The sequence below is a fragment of the Onthophagus taurus genome, unplaced genomic scaffold (assembly GCF_036711975.1).
Source record: "Onthophagus taurus isolate NC unplaced genomic scaffold, IU_Otau_3.0 ScKx7SY_16, whole genome shotgun sequence".
Taxonomy (NCBI): domain Eukaryota; kingdom Metazoa; phylum Arthropoda; class Insecta; order Coleoptera; family Scarabaeidae; genus Onthophagus; species Onthophagus taurus.
Window position 1 is genome coordinate 3,125,167 of NW_027248941.1, and position 20,788 is coordinate 3,145,954.

At 33.6% G+C, this 20,788-nt stretch overlaps 6 protein-coding genes across 6 annotated transcripts; 5 read left to right on the top strand and 1 right to left on the bottom strand.

Moving 5' to 3' along the window:
- The first annotated feature begins 126 nt into the window (after positions 1–126).
- Positions 127–3,201, top strand: LOC111414128 (delta4-sphingolipid-FADS-like protein ifc). The gene is made up of 5 exons (XM_023045315.2): positions 127–369; positions 452–628; positions 1,543–1,682; positions 2,240–2,665; positions 2,712–3,201. The coding sequence occupies exons 1-5, from the start codon at positions 288–290 to the stop codon at positions 2,850–2,852; spliced, it is 966 nt and encodes a 321-aa protein (XP_022901083.1). The 5' UTR covers positions 127–287; the 3' UTR covers positions 2,853–3,201.
- On the bottom strand, positions 3,193–19,053 carry LOC111414127 (flotillin-2). The gene is made up of 5 exons (XM_023045314.2): positions 18,856–19,053; positions 5,057–5,353; positions 4,351–4,703; positions 4,044–4,265; positions 3,193–3,991 (listed from the first exon to the last, which is right to left on the bottom strand). Exons 1-5 carry the CDS (start codon positions 18,902–18,904, stop codon positions 3,620–3,622), a joined length of 1,293 nt encoding a protein of 430 aa, XP_022901082.2. The 5' UTR covers positions 18,905–19,053; the 3' UTR covers positions 3,193–3,619.
- LOC111414124 (glucose dehydrogenase [FAD, quinone]-like) lies at positions 5,635–8,532 on the top strand. The gene is made up of 4 exons (XM_023045310.2): positions 5,635–5,716; positions 5,842–6,021; positions 6,079–6,753; positions 7,397–8,532. Exons 2-4 carry the CDS (start codon positions 5,847–5,849, stop codon positions 8,464–8,466), a joined length of 1,920 nt encoding a protein of 639 aa, XP_022901078.2. The 5' UTR covers positions 5,635–5,716; positions 5,842–5,846; the 3' UTR covers positions 8,467–8,532.
- Positions 8,574–14,556, top strand: LOC111414125 (uncharacterized). Its single transcript, XM_023045312.2, has 6 exons — positions 8,574–8,584; positions 8,822–9,009; positions 9,687–11,219; positions 11,515–11,790; positions 12,388–13,371; positions 13,757–14,556. The coding sequence occupies exons 1-6, from the start codon at positions 8,574–8,576 to the stop codon at positions 14,488–14,490; spliced, it is 3,726 nt and encodes a 1,241-aa protein (XP_022901080.2). The 3' UTR covers positions 14,491–14,556.
- Positions 14,958–18,310, top strand: LOC111414126 (glucose dehydrogenase [FAD, quinone]-like). Its single transcript, XM_023045313.2, has 3 exons — positions 14,958–15,042; positions 15,337–15,535; positions 16,549–18,310. Exons 2-3 carry the CDS (start codon positions 15,340–15,342, stop codon positions 18,237–18,239), a joined length of 1,887 nt encoding a protein of 628 aa, XP_022901081.1. The 5' UTR covers positions 14,958–15,042; positions 15,337–15,339; the 3' UTR covers positions 18,240–18,310.
- Positions 19,054–19,265: 212 nt separating the features above from the next.
- Positions 19,266–20,712, top strand: LOC111414115 (protein phosphatase 19C). The gene is made up of 5 exons (XM_023045301.2): positions 19,266–19,691; positions 19,751–19,903; positions 19,956–20,256; positions 20,306–20,495; positions 20,545–20,712. Exons 1-5 carry the CDS (start codon positions 19,542–19,544, stop codon positions 20,672–20,674), a joined length of 924 nt encoding a protein of 307 aa, XP_022901069.1. The 5' UTR covers positions 19,266–19,541; the 3' UTR covers positions 20,675–20,712.
- Positions 20,713–20,788: the final 76 nt, after the last annotated feature.

Below are 20,788 nucleotides of genomic sequence, written 5' to 3' on the forward strand. Positions count from 1 at the left end.
TAATTTTAAAATACAATTTTCTTTATTTTGATACAGCAAGCTATATACAATTTTGTATCCCTTCCAAAAAATACCGAATCGAATAAAATAAACCATCCAAATATCCGAGTCGTTCAACAACGCATCAGTTAAAAAAATTTCTTTCTATGGAGTCCGCGCGCGTTTCCTTCAATCATTAAGTTCCCATCGAAAATAACCTCAAAAGCAAACGTCAAAGTCAAAGTGAAATAAAACATTTAAAAATAAGATATTATTAGTGTTTAAAGGTTTAAAATTATCAATAAAAGATGGGTCAAAAAGTAACAAGAACCGATTTCGAATGGGTTTACACCGAAGAACCACACGCAAGCCGGCGAAAAATTATTTTAGGTTAGTACCGTTAGTACACAAATTAGCCAAGAAAATGAGTCATGTGTTAAAATAACTTTTAATATCATAATTTCTTTTCCAGAAAAATATCCGCAGATTAAAAAACTTTTCGGGTATGATCCCAATTTTAAGTGGGTCGTTTCCTTAATGGTTTTAATTCAAATAGTGATGATGTTTGTGATGAAAGATCGTTCTTGGCCGATAATACTCTTAGTTGGATATTGTTTTGGAGGTGTTATTAATCACTCATTAATGTTAGGTAAGGTAATGCGATCGAATAAGTGACTATTTTTGCTTGCAAATCACGAGTTCTACGCCTTAAATTTAACAGGAAAATAACGTTTTATTTTTTTATGTGAATGTGTGTGTTTATTGTTATATAGACCTTGAGTAATGTTTAACTATCCTTATCAGGAAGTTTTAAAATACAAATTTACTTTTATAAACGGAAAAAAAGAATTTTCTAATTTTTTTTTATTTAAATATATTTAAATTAATTTTAATTAATTATTGAGTTTTAAAAGGGAATTTGTGTCTTCTTTTAGGTGATTGTTTTAATTTGATTAATTTAAATGTAAGTATTTGAGGTTATGGAAATTTATAACAGTGTTGATAAATATCTTAATTAGAAAGATAAAAATTTACAATTATAATTAAATAAATTAATCGGAGAGTGTTAAAGGTTGAGTTTTTAGCAATTCTAATCTATCTAATCAAGTCGAGACACCAGGTGTTTTATTTTAAGTCATAAAAGACGTTAATCTCGATATACAATCATTATAGATAATTCAATAAATTCTATTATTTATTATTTCGGTTTAAACTAAATTTTATAATTAAATAATAAAAAGTTTAGGATAGAAATAATAACAGGATGTGATATTACATAATATCCTGTGGGAATTTATTTATAAATACAAATAAATGTTTGAGTGGATTGTTGAAAATAAATACATATATTGACATGAATTGATTCTTTGATAGGCTTTAATAAGATAAGTTAAATAAATATTTGTTTAAAATTGATAAAATAGAAATTGTGTATGCAGCTCAATAAGCACCACGATTAAGAAATAAATAGATTCCTGTAATTAATTTTCATTTATGACATAAATTGTTAAAAAATATAAAAACATTATTTATGTATTTATTTTATTATTGTATTTATTTCAGCAATTCACGAAATTTCGCATAATTTAGCTTTTGGGCATAGCAAACCGATGCATAATCGCCTGTTTGGATTTTTCGCAAATCTCCCGATTGGAATTCCAATTTCAGTTAGTTTTAAGAAGTACCATTTAGAGCATCATCGAGTAAGTTTATTTGTTTTAATTAATCGGGGGTAAATACACAAGAGCTTGACTTTTAATCGGATAATTTTATTTTTACACGAAAGTTTTGTTACCATGGAAATAACTCGAAATCAAAAGCATGATAAAATCGCGACAGCTTTAGCTGGAGCGATTTTATCTTTTGATTTTGATTGAGAGTTATTTCCAAAGGGTAACAAAACTTGAGTGAATTAAAAATAAAATTATCCTGATTTAAAATCAAGCTCGAGCGTATTTTAGGGAGATTAATACACGATAATTGCACAATTTATCAACAATTTTTAATTATTTATCAACTATTTTTGACTTAATTATAGTTGTCAAAAATGTGACGTAAACAAAAGTATATATATGGTAGTCGCGTTTTAATCAGTTATAAAATATCACGTGTGATTTATTCAGTTGAAAAACCTAGGTAACTTTTATCCACTTAGAAATTCACGTTATTGGTCGAAATTTTAAACGATCGTTACTCTGATTGGTTGTATATTATTGGAGTGCATTAATCGTAGTTAATCTTAATTAGCTTTTTTTTTTAGTATCAAGGTGATGAACTCAAAGATACCGATATTCCGACTTATCTTGAAGCGAAGCTTTTTAATACAACTTTCGGAAAGTTTATTTGGGTGCTCCTCCAACCGTTTTTTTACGCTTTTCGCCCGTTGGTTACTTATCCGAAAGCCCCGATTCTACTCGAAGTGATTAACGCAATTATTCAGATAATTTTTGATGCGATTGTGGTTTATTTTTTTGGGGGGAGAGTTTTGGGTTATCTTTTGTTGGGGTCTTTGATGGCGATGGGGTTGCACCCTGTTGCGGGGCATTTTATTTCGGAACATTACATGTTTAAAACGGGGTATGAAACTTATAGTTATTATGGGCCGTTGAATTGGATTACTTTTAACGTTGGTTATCATAACGAGCATCATGATTTTCCCGCGGTTCCTGGGTCAAGACTTCCGGAGGTAATATGGATTAATCAATTTATTTGGAGTTAATGATTTTTTTTAGGTTAGAAAAATTGCGCCGGAATTTTACGATAATCTTCCACATCATGATTCTTGGAGTGCCGTTCTTTACGATTTTGTGATGGACCCTGATGTTGGGCCGTATGCGAGGATTAAAAGGAAAGCGAGGGGGTTGTCGACGTAAATTATTTGATATTTAGGGTCACCTCGAATAATTAAAGTGTACATATAAAGTATATGTAATTTATAAAAATATATACATGTGTCGTATCTTCCGCAACAGAGCATTAAGGGTTGAAGGATGCATTATTTTGAAGCGATTCGTTGAAGCGGTTATTATAAACATTTAAAAAAAAATTTATTGGAAAAATTGCTTCAGAATAATGTATCCTACAACCGTATAATGCTCTGATGCGGAAGATACGGGACACGGTGCATATTATATTTTTTAACTCATTTTTTTCATATTCAAAGATATTATGTAGTGATCTGTATTAGGATTAGATCTGATTGAAATAAATTAATTCTTTTCACACCTTTTTATTCTTCCACAATTACCGGGACAGTACAATTAATTTCTTTTATTTAGCATACTCCTGCAGATTACTTAATAATTAGACACATGCGTAGAAAAATACCAGGATTTTTTTGCTACCAAATCAATTAAAAACAACTAAATAATAATAATCAGTGTATCGAGTATATCAATGAATACGAATCGGAGGGTGAAAAAATAATTTGTTATATACATATAAAAATTAAAGTATTTAACATAAAATTAACAACCAAAAATAATTAATTTCTCACCCCCCTTCTAAACAACTACAGTGGCACTTGTACGAACTGATTTTTAATTTTTATAATGAAATCTTAATTAATTTCATCGTTATAATTAGACATACAGAACAGCGAAGTCCTGAGTATTTGAAATATATATTTTAAACTTTAATTTCACATAACGGCCGTTGTTTGTTGTGCCCCAGGAATTTTCGACAAAACCTTTGATAAATCAACCCCCGTTAAAGCATTCACAGCGGGTGGGATTTGCCCCACCAATCTAGAAATTTCCGATGTGGTCGAATCCGAGCCACCTATTAAAACGATCTCTTCCGTTTTTGCAAGCGGGGCCGCCACTTCCGCCGCAATTTTCGGCAACGCCTCCAGAACAATCGACATAATCGCCGCATCACCGTATTGTTTGTAAATGGCAGCTTTTTGACGCATCCTCTCAGCGTCCGCTTTACCAACAGCTCCAATTGCGGTGGCTTCGGCTTCACCGATTAACCGAATTTTTTCCGCCTCAGCTTTCGCTGATTGCACAGTCTAAAATTATATCTTATTAACATTTGATTAATAAAATAATTAACTAATTAACCTGAGTTCTTTTTCCTTCGGCTATTAACTCCAAACGATAACTCTCAGCCTCGGCGGGAAGTCGAACCGTCGCGTTTAATTCCCTTTCTTTCCTCATAACCTCTTGAGTTTCAACCTCAATTTGTTTTTTTCTTTCAACAACATCGATTTGAATCTCTTCGTTACGAATTTTTTGCCGAATTTTAGCGGCTTGAAGTTCATAAGCTAATTGAGCTTCTGCTTTCTAAAAAAATAATCATAACATAACCTAAGTTAAACTCAAATTTTAAAACGTCACATTGACATTTGACGTTTAAAAATTAACTCACCGCTGTGTTAATTTCTTGATTAAAATTAGCCTTTTGGAGCTTAAACATTCTCGAATTATCCTCGATTTTCGTGTCGGTGGAGTATTTAACGTCCATAGCCGCTTTTTGGCACTCCGCTTCGCGGATTCCGGCGTCCCTATTCGCTTCGGCAACGCCAGCATCGGCGTCCCTTTTAACCATAGCTGTTTGAGACTTCCCCAACGATGCTAAGTATTGGACATCGTCGTATACGTCTTTAATTGTAAAGGAGAGGATTTCGATTCCCATTCTGCCGACATCCGGAGCTGCTACTTCACGGACTAAAGCTGCAAATTGGTCCCTGTCTCGGTAAACTTCCTCCACGGTTAAGGTACCTAAAAAATTATATTTGATTATTAAAACATGTTTATCAATGACAACTTTCTAATCGCCTTTCATTATAGCTTTACTCAACAACCCGAGTCAATTAAGAAATAAATTAGACTCCATTTTTGATTAAGAAAAGAGAGAGAAATTTCGTAAATGAAATTTATGTCAATACTTTCGAATTAAACCGAAATCATTTACATTCTTAAGTATAATATTTAAATTAAATTAGAACAAAAACTCTTTTTTTTTTTAATTTTTATGACATTTTAATTTGTAACCAACTTCACATTGATCTTTACGTCAAATTTACGAACTTGATGTTATCAATTTTTTTGAAATTTAATTTTAAGAAACCCACCTAAAATGGCTCGAAGATGTCCTTCTAACGTTTGAAGAATGGTTGATTTGATTTCGTTGACAGTTTTACCTAAAAACTGCTCGGATGCGGTGTGCAACAGCTCATCAGCCTTCATTATTTTGCACTGGGCGACCCCGGTGACTGTCAAAGGGACGCCTTGGGCCGTTTCGACGGTTTCGCACATCGGATTTAAAGTCATCACCTCAAGAGATAGTTTTTGGACGTCCGTAACCAACCACCAAGCCCAAGCCCATCCCCCAACCGTCGTGACACGTTTCGTCGATCCACAACAACCACCTTAAATGATTAATTGATATTTGTAAATAAAACGATTGTGAGTATAAAATTATTTATATACAGTTTTGTTTAATTCAATTAATATATATAAAAAAAATAAGGTTAAAATTTATTTTTTAAATTAATAAAATTCTTTTTTTAGTATATCAAAAAGAAAGAAGATTATGTAATCAAAACGATTTAAACTGAAATTATTGTGGTGGGATTTGATTATTTAAATAAAGTAAAAGGACTGAGGAAAATTTGGAGGGAAATGATTCTGGTGGAACTTATAAAACGAGGTGATTGATTTCGCCTTCAATAGTATTATGTAGAAAATAGATAAACAAAGTATTGCTACTTGACTTGGTTTAATTATATTGGGTAAGTTCAGATCAAATAAAACAAATTTGATTACAATTTATGTATTACCAAATACGAAACTTTCGAGTTGTTTACGAATAATTAAATTTGAAACACTAAAAATGAAAACTTTCAATTGATTTTAGATAAAATGATTTTCACTTATTTGTACCTCATCGTTCTCATTAACATTGTAAAAGGAGATGATAAAAATTGGGCTTCGCAATTAGTCCAAGATGCCATTAAAGATTTCAATGATAAAACCAGTAAAAGTGGAGACGAGCTTTATAAATATTATTACACATCCCAATCAAGACCAATCTACGGTAAATAATAATTAAAATAAATAAAACTTTATAAACTTTTTTTAAATTATTGTTTAGATGCCCTCGATAACTTTGAAATCGATGACAATTACGATTTTATCATCATAGGATCAGGTTCTGGGGGTTCAGTTTTAGCAAACCGCCTCTCGGAGATTCCAGAGTGGAAAATTCTTCTTTTAGAAATCGGCCCGGAACCCACCGGGTTAACCGACGTCCCTGGATTTGGAACTTACTTTTTATTCACCGATTATAACTGGGGTTATCTAATGGAAAAACAACCCAATATGTCACTCGGTTTGGCGGATCAACGAATGCATTGGCCCCATGGCCGAGTTTTAGGCGGCACCACCTTAATTAATTACATGATCCACATCCGCGGTAACCACCAAGATTACGATAGATGGGCAGCCGCTGGAAATCCAGGTTGGAGCTACAACGACGTTTTACCCTATTTTAAAAAATCAGAAGATTACCAAGTCACTTATCAAGACGAAAATTACCACAGTTTTGGGGGAAATCTAGGAGTACAAGATGTCCCGTTTCGCACGGAAGCTGCTGGTGCCTTTACGAGGGCCTTGCAAGAATATGGGTACGATTATGTTGATTATAACGGAGAGCGCCAAATGGGGGTTTCCTACGTCCATGCGACCTTAAGAAGAGGAAGTCGGAGTAGCGCGTGGCGATCTTTTATTGAAACCTGCAGGAAACGACCGAATTTAAGGATTATAACCGGTGAGTTAACTTAAAAATAATTGCATGAGCAGTATAAACCTGACAAAACCTAATCAATTAATTCCGCTATAAATGAAGTGATTAATTTGATGAAATTAACGTCTCAAATGGGTTTAAATAAGATTATTATAAAAATATTGGGGAAAAATTGAGAAAAACTATTAAATTATTAATGATAAAAGGATCCACAAAATGTGTTAAATTAATGTTTTGATATGAACCTGTCATTTTTTTTTCGTTCGTTGGGGACACTCAAAGATGGCGTTGTAATAAATTAAATTAATTTACCTGCCGCTAATTGCTGTCAATTTAAAAAAAATGCCGTTGAACAGCTGGATTTGAACCCGGTACCTTCTGTATGAAAGCGCACTTCCCTCTCCTCTATACTACCGACCTTTGGTACATAGTGTAACTTTACCGAGGTATATTAACAAAACAAATCGTTTGACACATGTCATAATATTGGTAAGTTAGAATATCTTCATATCGTTAAATTTTGCGGTTGGCGATAAAATGTTGTATGCAACACGTCAGCAAAGTGTCTTTATCGAACTCGCCTGTTTACTCGTTCGATAAAACATCACTTTGCCGACTTGGTACATAAATAACTATTGTTAAATTAATTTTTTTTTTTAATTTTTAGGTGCAAAAGTAACAAAAATCTTGATTAATCCCTACACGAAAACAGCGTACGGAGTTAAATTCGTTAAGGCGAAAAAAACGTATAAAGTGAACGCAAAAAAAGAAGTATTATTAAGCGCGGGGGCTTTAAGTTCACCTCAAATTTTGATGTTATCGGGGATTGGGCCGCGGGGTCATCTTCACGAACTTGGAATACCTTTAATTCAGGATTTGCCGGTTGGGGAGCGTCTTTATGATCATTTAACTTATCTTGGGTTGGTTATAACTGTGAACGAATCGATCGTGATCCAATCGAGTCAAATGAGTGATCCGAAAGCTTTCGTGGAATATAACCTAAAAGGAACGGGGCCTTTAACGTCAATCGGTGGAGTTGAAGCTTTGGCATTTATTAGAACCCCGGAATCAAGGGATCCGGATCCAACGTTTTCGGATATGGAGTTAATTTTTATTGGAGCTGGGTTACATTCGGATCGCGGGACCTTTTTTCGCCGATCGTTCCGAGTTTCCGATGAATCCTACAACGCTATTTGGCGCCCGATTGAGGGAAAGTACGCGTTTTCAATATGGCCGATGTTGTTTCATCCGTTATCGTCCGGTTTTATTCGGTTACGATCGAAAAATCCTTGGCATTATCCACTATTTTATGGAAATTATTTCACCGACCCCGAAAATTCCGACATCAAAACTTTCATTGCTTCGATTCGCGAGGTGCAAAAGCTACTTTATATGCCAGCTTTTCAACGATATGACGCTAAATTGGTTGAGAATATCGTCCCGGGTTGTGAGGGGTACCACTATGACTCCGATTCTTATTGGGAGTGTGCTTTGAGACATTTATCGGTGACGTTACATCATCAGATCTCAACGTGCAGAATGGGACCTCCAACCGATTCCGGGGCAGTTGTTGATAACCAATTAAGAGTTTATGGTGTTAATAAATTGAGGGTCGTTGATACGAGTATTATCCCGATGCCGTTGACGGCCCACACAAACATTCCTACTTATATGATTGGGGAGAAAGCCTCGGATATGATCAAAAAAGATTGGTTAAATCAAAACGTTTCGTTTTAGAAACTTTATAACCTTGTTATGTTATCTTATTTTTTTACATCAATAAAGTTCCATTTTTATGACGCATTGTTTATAAAATCACTTTTAAAAAAAGAATTACTTCAGCAATGAAAATAAGGTAAGCAAAACTTTGTTATTTCACCGAGAACCGCAATAAAATGCAATATGGTGTTTATTTAATCAAATAAACTAAACAATATTTATTTTCATTATTTATGTCGCTTCATTAAGCATGTTAATTAAACAAAAAATCTAACACACATTTTATCAATTGACACTGACGATTTACGTGGCGCCATCTGTTGCACTTGTAATAATCTTAATCAATATAATATTAACAACATCAAACTCAAAGTTTCAGCTCATCAAATTTTTTCGTTATAACCTTAATTTTCAACATCAACCCAACATCGTGCGATCAACACAACCCGGAAAATTATTTAATTCAAGCTAGGAATAAATTAAAATATTTGGAAGCGACGCAACAAATCAAATTGGAACCAGCGCCGAGTTATGACAACGAAAAAATCTTCATAAACGAAAGTAAATCATCTCGATACATTTATTCAAAAAAATACCGAGCTTTTTCAACTTCCGGTTGTCAAAGTCAACCTCAATTTTGATGTTTTATTGTCATAAAAAATCTTTGGAAATGAGTACAGGGTGGTTCAAATTCGATGTCCGAATAGGCTAACTCGGAAACTATAAGAGTTAGAAAAAAAGTTGCTTACATGTCATGATCTCGTTTTTCGAGAAACTGCTAATGCGAAACACCCCAAAGCGCTATCGGCGTTTGTTTTTCCCTTACAGGCCAAAATTGAAAATATCGTAAAACCAGCAAGTGCAATTATCTTGATTATTATTATAGGTGGAGTATTGATAATTTTCGTTTTTTTAAATGGATACAATCACTGATTATTCGTTTATTAAATTCGTTATTTTTTTCTGATTACAAAAATTTAGGGTTTGACTTTTTTTAGTATCGTCAAAGAAATTAAAATTTCCGTTTGCTTATTTACAGTTAACTTTGGCATTTTTTGAGATAACCAGAGATAACCCCATCAAGTTTGGACTCATATTATTGCATGTTTCACGAAGATCATAAAAATTTAAAAAATTAATCTCGGTTATTTTTTTAGATTAATATGACATCTTTGTACTCATATTAAAGGATTTTTAACGGAGATTACTATTTTTTAATAACGTTCCTTTTTTTAAAGAATCTTACGATTTCATAATTGTTGGTGGAGGAACTTCGGGGTCATTAATAGCCGAGAGACTCTCAAATCCATCAAATGGGTGGTCCGTACTCGTTTTGGAAGCTGGGTCGCATCCAGATTCGTTGTCGGAGATCCCGTTTTGGTCGAATTTGTACCAAATCAACGAAGATAGTAATTGGAAATTCACCGCGGAGTGCGAATCCGGATTTGGGAGGGGGTTAAAATCGGGAAAAGCGAAAATTTTGGCGGGGAAAGGATTGGGGGGGAGTTCTATTTTGAGTAATGGGGTGTTTTCTGTTGGGGAAAAAAGCGATTTTGATTCGTGGGGAATCCCCGAGTGGGGTTCGAAGGAAATTTTTAGGGTCATTAATAAATTAGGAGGGGAAATTCTTGGTGAGGAGGTTAATTTTAAATCGGAATTTGCTAAAAAAATCGTTGAAACGGAACATTTTTTTTACGTGAAAGGTTTCTTGAAAAATGGGTTAAAAGAAACCGGGGAAAAACTTTTTCGTAGGCTGAAACCCCGGAAATCTTTGATGATTTATAAAAATTCGCTTGTAACTAAAATAATTTTCGATAAACTCAAAGCAATCGGGGTTAGATTCGTACACAACAACAAAATCAACACAGTTTACGCAAAAAAAGAAATTATTTTGAGTTCCGGGGCTTTAAACACCCCAAAAATTTTAATGTTATCGGGGATTGGGGCTCAAGATCACTTAAACCCCCTCCAAATCCCGGTGCTAAAAAATTTGCCCGTTGGAAAAACCCTTTTTGATCACCCATCATTTTGGGGGTTACTCTTCGTGACGAAAGAGGGGTTTAAACCGAGCGAAATCTTAAACGAAAACTCGGTTAAACAACTTTATTTAAATAAATCGGGGATTTTGGGAGTTTTGGGGAACGGGGCCGAGGCGATTTTGATCGAAAATTCGATCGAAATGATGTTGTTAAGGAACCATTTCTCATCCAAAGACCAAATTTTAAAAAATAATTTAAAAATTTCAGACAAAGTTTACGAAAAATACGAGAAATTAAAAAGTCGTAGGGTTTACACCCTTTTAATAACGTTATTAACCCCGAAATCGTCCGGAAAAATCGAGTTGGTTTCAAAAAATCCCAGCGATAACCCCAAGATTAATTTAAATTTTTTCTCGAATCAAACCGATTTAGATTCGATGATCCAAGGAATTCGAAGCGGGCGAAAAATTTTGATGAAACAATCTTTGAAAGACTTCGGAAAAATTTACGATGTCCCATTTCCGGGGTGTTCAAAACACATTTTCGATTCCGATTCTTATTGGAAGTGTTTCATCGAACATTTATCGACCACTTCTCATGATTACTCATCAACGTGTTCGATTGGAGAGGTCGTCGATGAGAAATTAAAGGTGATCGGGGTCCAAAAATTAAGAATCGCGGATCTTAGCGTGATCCCAAAACCGATTTCGGGCCATAACCAACTTTTAGGTTATGTTATCGGGGAGAAATTAAGCGAATTCATTAAAAATGGTCATCTCAAAGACGAATTGTAATTTAAAAAAAATTATTTTTGTAATTTTAACCTTCAAGTTCTATTTTGAAAATAAACGGCCAAAAAGGATATCGTTAAATCGTTTCTAAATAAACCAAAAAATAACCTTGATCTTGTCCAAAAAAACAACATAGAGTTCACTAAATAACCCGAAATGAAGTAATCCCAAATAAAATAAACGCATCAACAAGAAAAGCTATAAATGTTAACCGAGGTTCGTAATAATTGATAACCCCCTATCAGAGTTAACCAAATAATTAAATAAACATTAATCTCGCTGCGATAACTTCTTCTTTTTTTTTTTTTGGGAGCTTTTTCTATATAAAAGACTCGGTCCCGGTAAAATCGCGAGTACACTTGTGAATTTCAGGTTGATTAAAACGAGGATGAATCATCGCGTTTATTTCGCGGTGCTTTTGGTTCTTCAATTGGCGGTCTTCATCAACGCTGAAACCCAACCGAAAGGGGAATTACCGGATGTGATTCGGAGGAAGGTGCAGAAACTGATCGATGAGAAGAAAATTAAGCGCGATTATGAGCCGTACGTTGAGCCTGAATTGAAAGATGAAGGTAAAGAATTTTATTTTAATTAAAAAACGTTTTCTCAAAAAGGAATCGAGATTATTTGGTGTGATTTTGTTGGCAACCAACATTGTTGGTTGCCATAGCAACGGTTTAATTGTTATTTTAAATGGGATGCATTTTTTTTGCATATTTTCATAGAGGATTATGCGATGAACATATCAAATCATATGGTTGCATAAGAAAAAAATCGAGAAAAAAATCGAGAAAAAAATGCGTTCTCTGAAAATATTATATCAGCAAATTACAATCAAGGTAGGCGCCGAAATAACGCCGTTGACAGCTTTAAATGTCAAAAAATTGTTGATAGCGTCATTTTTTTTGAAAAAGTGATAAATTTATTCTAAGCGAAAGAAAGAATTCTTGTTAGAAACAGCATTAGTCAACGTCTGATTAATATTAACAATCCCCAAGGTTGTCCACAATTACAACGATAATAACAGATCAAAGACAATTACCAAGAAACACCTCTTTCTTCCTGGTTTTTCTGATTATAAACAATTAAAACAATAATTTTAAACCTAATCAATTTAATCGTTTCATTGTTTTGTATTTTTCTTAATGTTTCTTTATTTTCATTTACAGAAGAATACGATTTCGTAATCGTTGGTTCCGGCTCGGGAGGTTCCTCATTGATAAACCGACTTTCCGAAATCAAAAAATGGAAGATTCTCGTTTTAGAAGCGGGGGGAGATCCAGACATTCTCACCGACATGCCCATTTGGGCCCCTTTGGCTCATTTCACCGACCAAAATTGGCGCTTTTACACCGAGCAAGAAGACAATTTCGCTTTGGGATTTAAAAATAAACGGATGCATTGGCCTCGCGGGAAAGGAATCGGGGGATCATCACTTTTAAATTACATGGTGTTCTCGAGGGGTGCTATTTATGATTACGACCGTTGGGGATCGTTAGGTAACCCTGGGTGGAGCTACAAAGAGTTATTACCATATTTTAAAAAAATGGAAAGATGTAAAATCGGGGTTAAAGACGATGAAGTTCGAGGGAAACAAGGAGAGCTTCACGTTGAAGATTCGAAACATCGCACGAAAGGGGTCGAAATTTTCTTGGAGGCTGCTAAAGCCTCGGGGTATAAGTACGTCGATTACAACGGGAAAGAACACGTTGGGGTTTCTTACGTTCAATCAACCACGAAAGACGGGTTGAGGTGTTCCGGGGAGCGCTGTTTCATTCGCAACGCTAAAAACCGCGACAACTTAACGATTCGCACAAAGAGCCACGTCACCAAAGTCATTATCGATGAAAACAAGAAAGCTAAAGGAGTCGAATTCGTTAAGAACGGAAAAACTTACAAAGTTTTCGCCAAAAAGGAAGTTATTTTATGCGCGGGCGTTATCAACTCTGCGCATCTTTTAATGTTAAGCGGGGTGGGGCTAAAATCTGAGTTGGAAAGGTTTGGAATTGAGGTGAAACAAGATTTACCCGTCGGAAAAAAGATTTATGATCATCCCGCTTATTGGGGATTAACATTTACGGTTAACGAAAAATTAGATGTTGATAGAGCCAAGTTATTCGACGACGAAACTTATATCAACTTATATAATAAAGGTAAATAAAAAATTAATTTCAATTATATCAAATTATAACGACTTCGGCATTGTTTTGATATTAAATGGGGTGGGGTTAAAATCTGAGTTGGAAAAGTAGGATCACCTTGCTTATTGGGGATTAACATTAACAATTTTCAGAATTGGTGAAAAATTGGACGTTGATAAAATTTACATCAACTTTTATATGATAAAAGTAAACAAAAAACAATTTAAAAATAGAAATGTTTTGATGACTTTATTAACCCATTTATCATAACAAAACCCGTACAGATGTCCCTTTGCAATAAAACATGTAATTTCTAATTAAAATTTATCATCTCACAAACAAACAAACTCGACAAAGATAAATCACCCAATTTCAACATCATTTTTATTTATTTTAGGAACTGGGTCTCTGCATAACACCGGGGGTTTAGAAGGAGTCGTTTTTTCAACAACAACCGCCACAACCCACAAGAATTTATCTGATATTGAAATTCTATATTGGTCAACTCATTTGGGGTCCCAAAACGATTACGGATTAGGAGCCTCGATGGAATTATCGCCCGAAATTTACAACAAAATCTATTTACCATTAAAAAATAAAAACATATTGAGCGCATTCCCCATCCTAATGCGCCCAGAATCTTATGGACGCCTCGAATTGCGCTCCAAAGATCCGTTTAAATACCCAAAAATTTACGGCGGATATTTCACCGATCCCAAAGGGGTAGATATGAAAACGATGATCGCTGGAATTCGCGAAACAATCCGCATATTCACCGCGGAACCTTTCCAAAAATACGACGTAAAAGTCGTTGATACGAAAATACCCGGTTGTGAGGAGTTTTTGTATGACACCGATCAATATTGGGAGTGCGCCGTGAGGCATTTAACTTCGACTCTTTACCATCACACGACAACGTGCAAAATGGGGCCGAAAAATGACCCGGAAGCCGTGGTTGATCACCGATTGAGAGTTTATGGGATTGAGAATTTGAGAGTTGCAGATACGAGCGTTATTCCGGTACAAATAACCGGGCACACTAACGTTCCTGCTTATTTGGTGGGCGAAAAAGCAGCGGCTTTAATTATTGAGGATCATATCGAGAAGGATAACTTAAAAGTTGAGCTTTAATTTTTTTCTTAATTATAAAAATTAATCAATTTAATTTTATAATAAATTAAAAAATTATATGAAAAATGTTGGCATTTTTTTTGTCATCGATTCCCGAAAACGAATAATTGACATAAACTAACATTTTTAAACAAAAAAAATCTTTAAAAATTGAAGACCAAAGTTAATTATAATTAAATTCAATGATAACAATCGTTCTTGAACCCAAAAAATTAGCTCCAAATAACGACTCCTTTTCGGCGAGTAAATTTCGAAGCGTTAAAGGTTATTTTTTGTTCATTCTAACGAATTAAGTTTTATTCAATTGACCATCCGCGCTAACAGACAAGGCTAAACACAAGCCAAGTTCTTGCTTTAATTGTACCCAAAGAACCTTCAAATAGAGGAGAGAACCACCCAGATTTTGCCCCCTACCTCAAGAATATTCTAATTTTTCCGAGAGATTGTAATGAGAGTATATATATATAGGGGATACAAAGGTGTGGACCTGTATTAACATTTTGTGAGTGAAGTGAGAGTGCTAAAAAAGAGAAAAAGTAGTTTTAATTTAATGTAAGTAAAGAATTTTTAATAATCCGAGTTATTTTGATGCAGTTTAAACAAAGACAATGATTGCCTCACCTTAAACAACATTTCTTTCTTTTCTCTTTTCCCGTTTAGAAACATGCAATAAACACCACACGTTTTTGTTTAAGGTTACAAGTAAAAGTACGCATTTAATTTACATAATTAAATCATTTCTCGTTTAATACTAGGTCAAGAGTTGTCTTATAGCTATTTTTATTACCTTTTCTGTATCGATTGTGTATCAAGGACAATTTTTATTTTACTTTCTTTATCTTTCAGAAAATGCGATTACTCCTTTTAATACCATCGATAATTCTTTTAACGACACAAATCGATGCATCACCTTTCGAATTAACAGACAAATACATCAAAGACTTTGAAGATGGTATTCAGCACTTAAAAAACGTCTCGTTAACCACCAAATTACAAGAAGGATCTTTTGATCCGAAATTATACGACGAAGAAGCTGCGTTAAAAGGTTTTGTATTGATTTTGTGAATTTGAATCGAATATTAATAAATAATTATTATTAAAATTTCCTATATGGTTAATAAATCAATTTAGTAACTTCTTTCGTTAATTAATTAAACGAAAAATAAAATAAAAAATTAATCAATAATAAAAAAAATTAATTAATTTAAAATAATAATTTTTTTGTAATTCGCTACGGTAATGGAAGCTATAACAGTACTCAAACGGGTGCTGTAATGAGACTCCTTACAGCATCCGATGCTGTAATGAGATTTTAGTAACATTTTATGGAACCAGTTCAAGTTGGTGACATTGGGTCATTAATTTTTCTAGTTGTCAATGTGACAATTTTTGTCTATGGATGTTTAAACACGTTCTTAGCATCGAATACAAAGTCCACAATGATGAGGACATTGACTCTGAGCAATTTCTCTTATTTTGGGAGGTGTACATGAAACATTTTTTTCAGGTGAATATATTTTGTGTTTTGACAGTTTCTAATTGTCAATTCAAAGTTTCTATTTTCAAGTGTTCCGGTGTTACCAACTGCTACATACCTATTTCCCTACATTGCCAAAATTTACTTTATTTTTGTTAAAAAAAAGTATAAAAACGCGAATTACAAAAAATAGCATAAAAAACACGTTTCATAAGACTTAAAGCACTCATTCATTAAAAAACTCGTGGCTTCGCCACTCGTTTTTCAACTTGAATTCGTGCATTTATACTATTTCAATCACTGCGTTTGCAACTTAAAATTGCAACTCTAAAAAGTAACCAGATAAAAATGATGTAACTGGATGTGACTAAAATTAGTTTTTAATTACGATTTATTTAAACAAAAATTGCTTTTAATCGATTTTCGATTTAAATTGAAATGAAAATAATTAATTTTTTAGACTGTAGAAGAAAATGTTGACGGAAAACTTATTTTCCTCTTCGTATCTAGAGAAATTTGGTTTATTGAACCATAACCTCAAAAAAAAATTAACTTAATAATTTTAATAATTTATGTTTTAGAAGCTGAAAATGTTGATTTTATTATAATCGGTGGTGGAACCTCTGGAGCCGTTATAGCTAATCGTTTATCGGAAGTCCCAGAATGGAAAGTTTTATTATTAGAATCCGGAGCTCCGGAAACTCCATACAGTCAAATCCCTGCGATAACCGATATATTATTAAACACCCCTTACAATTGGGGATACAAAACCGAGCCTCAAGAAAAAGCTTGTATTGGATCAATCGATGATCGGTGCTCATTACGTACTGGAAGAGCCATGGGAGGAACAAGTTCTATTAATCGGATGGTGTACACCCGAGGCAATGCTATTGACTACGACACATGGGCTGATAATGGAAACGATGGGTGGTGCTACAACGATGTAATGCCAACATTTAAAAAATCCGAAAATGCCCAATTACATCAATTCGACCGAAAACATCACAGCCAAGGTGGTTTATTGAATGTAGAAGAACCAAAACATGAATCGTTAATTCGTGAGGCATTCTTAAAAGGAGGTGAAGAGTTGGGTTATAAAATTATTGATTACAACGGAGACGAACAATTAGGTTTTGCAACACCACAACAATTAACGGTGAAAGGAAAAAGGAGTAGCGTATCAAGGAGTTATTTAGAAACGAGTAAAAATCGCAAAAATTTAAGTATTCGACCTTTTAGCCACGTCGTCGATATCTTAATAACACCCCACACTAAAAATGCAAGCGGGGTTAAATACATTCATCGTGGTAAAATGTTCATTGCAAACAATGCTAAAGAAGTAATCGTAGCCGGTGGGGCGATAAACAGCCCTCAATTATTAATGTTATCCGGAATTGGGAAAAAAGAAGCTTTGAAACACATTGGAATTGAACAAATTCATGAACTCCCCGTTGGGGAGAATTTAAAAGATCATATTGCGTATGTTGGACTAAATTTTGTAAGCAACGAAACTCTTTCCAAATCAAAAAGTGATCACGACGAAGATTTAATTCACTGGTTAAAAGATGGATCAGGTCCTTTATCGAAAATTGGAATCGAAGGCTTAGCTTTTATTAAAACAGAAATTTCAAAGGTTAAAAAAGACCATCCAGATATCGAGTTAATTTTAATCCCCCACGGATTTAATATCGGTTATGAAAAAATCAAAAATGAATATGGTTTAGCTAAAAATGTTTACGATGCGATTTATAAACCCAACGAAAATCATAAAGGTTTCACAATTTTAGTCGCTTTACCTCATCCAAAATCAACGGGATCTGTTTCATTACGCACTAAAGATCCATTTAATTACCCGATAATCAACGGAAATTATTACACCGATCCCGATCACGAAGATCTTTCAACAATGATTGCCGGAATTCGTAAAGCGTTGGCTTTAACGAAAACGGAAGCATTTAAAAAATTAAACGTCCACTTAAACGAACATCGATTAACAGCTTGCGAAAAATTCGAGCATTTATCCGATGATGATTTAAAATGTTCAATTCGCCACTTAACTATAAGTTTGGGCGATCCGTGTGGCACAAATAAAATGGGGCCTAAAACCGATAAAAACGCGGTTGTTGACCATGAATTAAAAGTCCATGGAATTGAAAATTTAAGAGTTGCCGATGCTAGTGTTATTCCAAACACTTTAACCGGACATATGACTGCGCCCGAAGTTATGATTGGCGAAAAAGCAGCTGATATTATCAAAAAACATTGGCACTAAAAAATAGTTTTATATAATTATTCTTTTTAATTGTAATTTTATCGAAATGTATAATAAATAGTATAACCTCACATTTTGACGTTTTGACTTTATTATGGATGAGAATTATTTCGTTGCTTAGTGATGCAAATCCGGCAACTTAAAATTTTTGGATTCACATCAAATTATTTCCAATCATTTTCTAAAAATAAGTGCAATCGTAATAAATTCCATCAATAATTTATATCTAAGACAGATTAATGTGGATATCTTTAAGATTAAGAATGCCAAATTTACACCTATAAAGATTTTATCTTATTGTTAGTTATTTTCTTATCATGAATTGGTATGAATCACCATAAAAAGTAACCAGATTTTAACAATTAACTTCTTTTAATCTTTATTAACCCATTTAAAAAAAATCGATAAATTTCTACTTGATTCAACACATAACACACAATGAGACTTGCGATCCACTTCAAAAAAAAATCAATTTTTGCTTCTATAAATAAACAGTAACCTAAATTCTTCTGCTAATTAGTAACTTTTTACGATTAAAACCGGGCGTTGACTTTTATTATCGATAAAAATAAACAATTCAAGAAAACTTGTAAAAACTTGGCAATGGGGCACTAACCTGATACGATGAGAGCCTCATTGGGTCCGACGGTGTGAATGTTGCCCATTTTTCTGACTTAAAACAGTTTCTGGAACACTTTTGGTCACTACAACATACAAAAAACGATTAGATTTACGGGAAAATCAGCCAAAAATGCCGAAAAAACCGTACGTAAACACAACCTAGTGGTTGTAAATTATCTTATTTTACTACTACAAAAAAGATGGCGCTAGTATCCTGGTAAAATCATTTATAAATCAAACTGAATGTTATTAATTATTAATTTAAACACCAAAATTAATTAAAATAAAAAAAAAATTATAATTAACTTTTAGTTAATAAATAAAAATGATTTTAATTCCTAACAAAAATTATTTCAAACGTAACGTTAACTGACATCTTTCCATTAAAATTAGTCTGAGGGGTCCGAAGCAGTCTGAAGTTAGCAGTAATTTTTGTGACGTTTTGTGTTACCTCTAAATATTCCCCAAAAATCACGATTTTCCACTTGAAAAATCATTAAAAGATACTAAATTTTCGTCAATAACTCCGTAACAAAACAGTAATCCATTTAAAATCACCCCAAGTGAAACAAAACCCATAAAAAAATAACGTACCAAAGATCCGCCCCAAACATAACCTCACTTTCACTTCATAACCCATCGGGAAACAATTATTTCGATTTAATTTGGAAGGCACATAAGATGACTGATACAAGCGATTTAGATCGACAAATCGAACAGTTAAAAAGATGCGAAATTATTCGTGAAGCGGAAGTTAAAGCTTTATGTGCTAAAGCACGGGAAATTTTAGTCGAGGAAAGTAATGTTCAACGTGTTGATTCACCTGTAACGGTATTGTTTTATTTTATCAACCAAGTCATCGCTTTTTAATGAAACATCTAATTCTATAGGTTTGTGGAGATATACATGGGCAATTTTACGATTTGAAAGAATTATTTAAAGTCGGAGGAGATGTTCCGGAAACTAATTATTTATTTATGGGGGATTTCGTTGATAGAGGTTTTTATAGCGTTGAGACGTTCTTATTACTATTGGCATTAAAGGTAATTAAATACTTAAAAAATAATGTTGGGAAATTTTTAATAAATATTCTAGGTTAGATATCCAGATCGTATAACTTTAATAAGAGGCAACCACGAATCAAGACAAATCACTCAAGTTTATGGTTTTTACGATGAGTGTTTAAGAAAATATGGGTCAATCACTGTTTGGAGATATTGCACAGAAATTTTTGATTATTTATCTTTATCCGCGATTATTGATGGAAAGATTTTTTGCGTTCACGGTGGGTTGTCTCCTTCGATACAAACGTTAGATCAAATTAGAACGATCGATCGTAAACAAGAGGTACCTCACGATGGTCCGATGTGTGACTTATTATGGAGTGATCCTGAAGGTTAATAAACAAAAAAAGATTAATCAATTTTAAAAAAATTAATTTTTAGATACGCAAGGTTGGGGTGTTTCACCTCGCGGTGCTGGATATTTATTTGGATCGGATGTTGTGGCTCAATTTAATGCTGCCAACGATATTGATATGATATGCAGAGCTCATCAGTTGGTTATGGAAGGTTATAAATGGCATTTTAATGAGACTGTTTTGACTGTTTGGTCAGCTCCAAATTATTGTTATCGGTAATTTAATTTAATTCAAAATATAACCTCTATTAAAAAAAACTTTTAGGTGTGGAAATGTGGCTGCTATTCTTGAATTAAACGAGCATTTACAAAGAGATTTTACAATATTTGAGGCTGCCCCCCAAGAAACGAGGGGAGTTCCATCGAAGAAACCTCAAGCGGACTATTTCCTTTAGAAAGTTAACCTAAAGATTATTATTATTAAAAAAAGAAATCATGAAAGTTAAAAAGCAAATTTTGGTTAAATTTTTTTGGGAAAAATTAATAATAATAATTTTATTACCGTATAT

What these genes read in the sequence shown, in the direction of transcription:
- LOC111414128 (XM_023045315.2), top strand. Translation starts at nt 288, where the DNA reads ATGGGTCAAAAAGTAACAAGAACCGATTTCGAATGGGTTTACACCGAA. An exon ending in TAATCACTCATTAATGTTAG is followed by an intron (nt 629 to 1,542) that starts GTAAGGTAATGC and finishes TATTTATTTCAG; the next exon opens with CAATTCACGAAATTTCGCAT. An exon ending in ACCATTTAGAGCATCATCGA is followed by an intron (nt 1,683 to 2,239) that starts GTAAGTTTATTT and finishes TTTTTTTTTTAG; the next exon opens with TATCAAGGTGATGAACTCAA.
- LOC111414124 (XM_023045310.2), top strand. Translation starts at nt 5,847, where the DNA reads ATGATTTTCACTTATTTGTACCTCATCGTTCTCATTAACATTGTAAAA. An exon ending in CCAATCAAGACCAATCTACG is followed by an intron (nt 6,022 to 6,078) that starts GTAAATAATAAT and finishes ATTATTGTTTAG; the next exon opens with ATGCCCTCGATAACTTTGAA. An exon ending in GAATTTAAGGATTATAACCG is followed by an intron (nt 6,754 to 7,396) that starts GTGAGTTAACTT and finishes TTTAATTTTTAG; the next exon opens with GTGCAAAAGTAACAAAAATC.
- LOC111414125 (XM_023045312.2), top strand. An exon ending in AAAAATCTTCATAAACGAAA is followed by an intron (nt 9,010 to 9,686) that starts GTAAATCATCTC and finishes CTTTTTTTAAAG; the next exon opens with AATCTTACGATTTCATAATT. An exon ending in GCCTGAATTGAAAGATGAAG is followed by an intron (nt 11,791 to 12,387) that starts GTAAAGAATTTT and finishes TTTCATTTACAG; the next exon opens with AAGAATACGATTTCGTAATC.
- LOC111414126 (XM_023045313.2), top strand. Translation starts at nt 15,340, where the DNA reads ATGCGATTACTCCTTTTAATACCATCGATAATTCTTTTAACGACACAA. An exon ending in CGAAGAAGCTGCGTTAAAAG is followed by an intron (nt 15,536 to 16,548) that starts GTTTTGTATTGA and finishes TTTATGTTTTAG; the next exon opens with AAGCTGAAAATGTTGATTTT.
- LOC111414127 (XM_023045314.2), bottom strand. Translation starts at nt 18,904, where the DNA reads ATGGGCAACATTCACACCGTCGGACCCAATGAGGCTCTCATCGTATCA. An exon ending in ATCAAGAAATTAACACAGCG is followed by an intron (nt 4,266 to 4,350) that starts GTGAGTTAATTT and finishes TTATTTTTTTAG; the next exon opens with AAAGCAGAAGCTCAATTAGC. An exon ending in CCGAAGGAAAAAGAACTCAG is followed by an intron (nt 3,992 to 4,043) that starts GTTAATTAGTTA and finishes ATATAATTTTAG; the next exon opens with ACTGTGCAATCAGCGAAAGC.
- LOC111414115 (XM_023045301.2), top strand. Translation starts at nt 19,542, where the DNA reads ATGACTGATACAAGCGATTTAGATCGACAAATCGAACAGTTAAAAAGA. An exon ending in ATTATGGAGTGATCCTGAAG is followed by an intron (nt 20,257 to 20,305) that starts GTTAATAAACAA and finishes ATTAATTTTTAG; the next exon opens with ATACGCAAGGTTGGGGTGTT. An exon ending in GCTCCAAATTATTGTTATCG is followed by an intron (nt 20,496 to 20,544) that starts GTAATTTAATTT and finishes AAAAACTTTTAG; the next exon opens with GTGTGGAAATGTGGCTGCTA.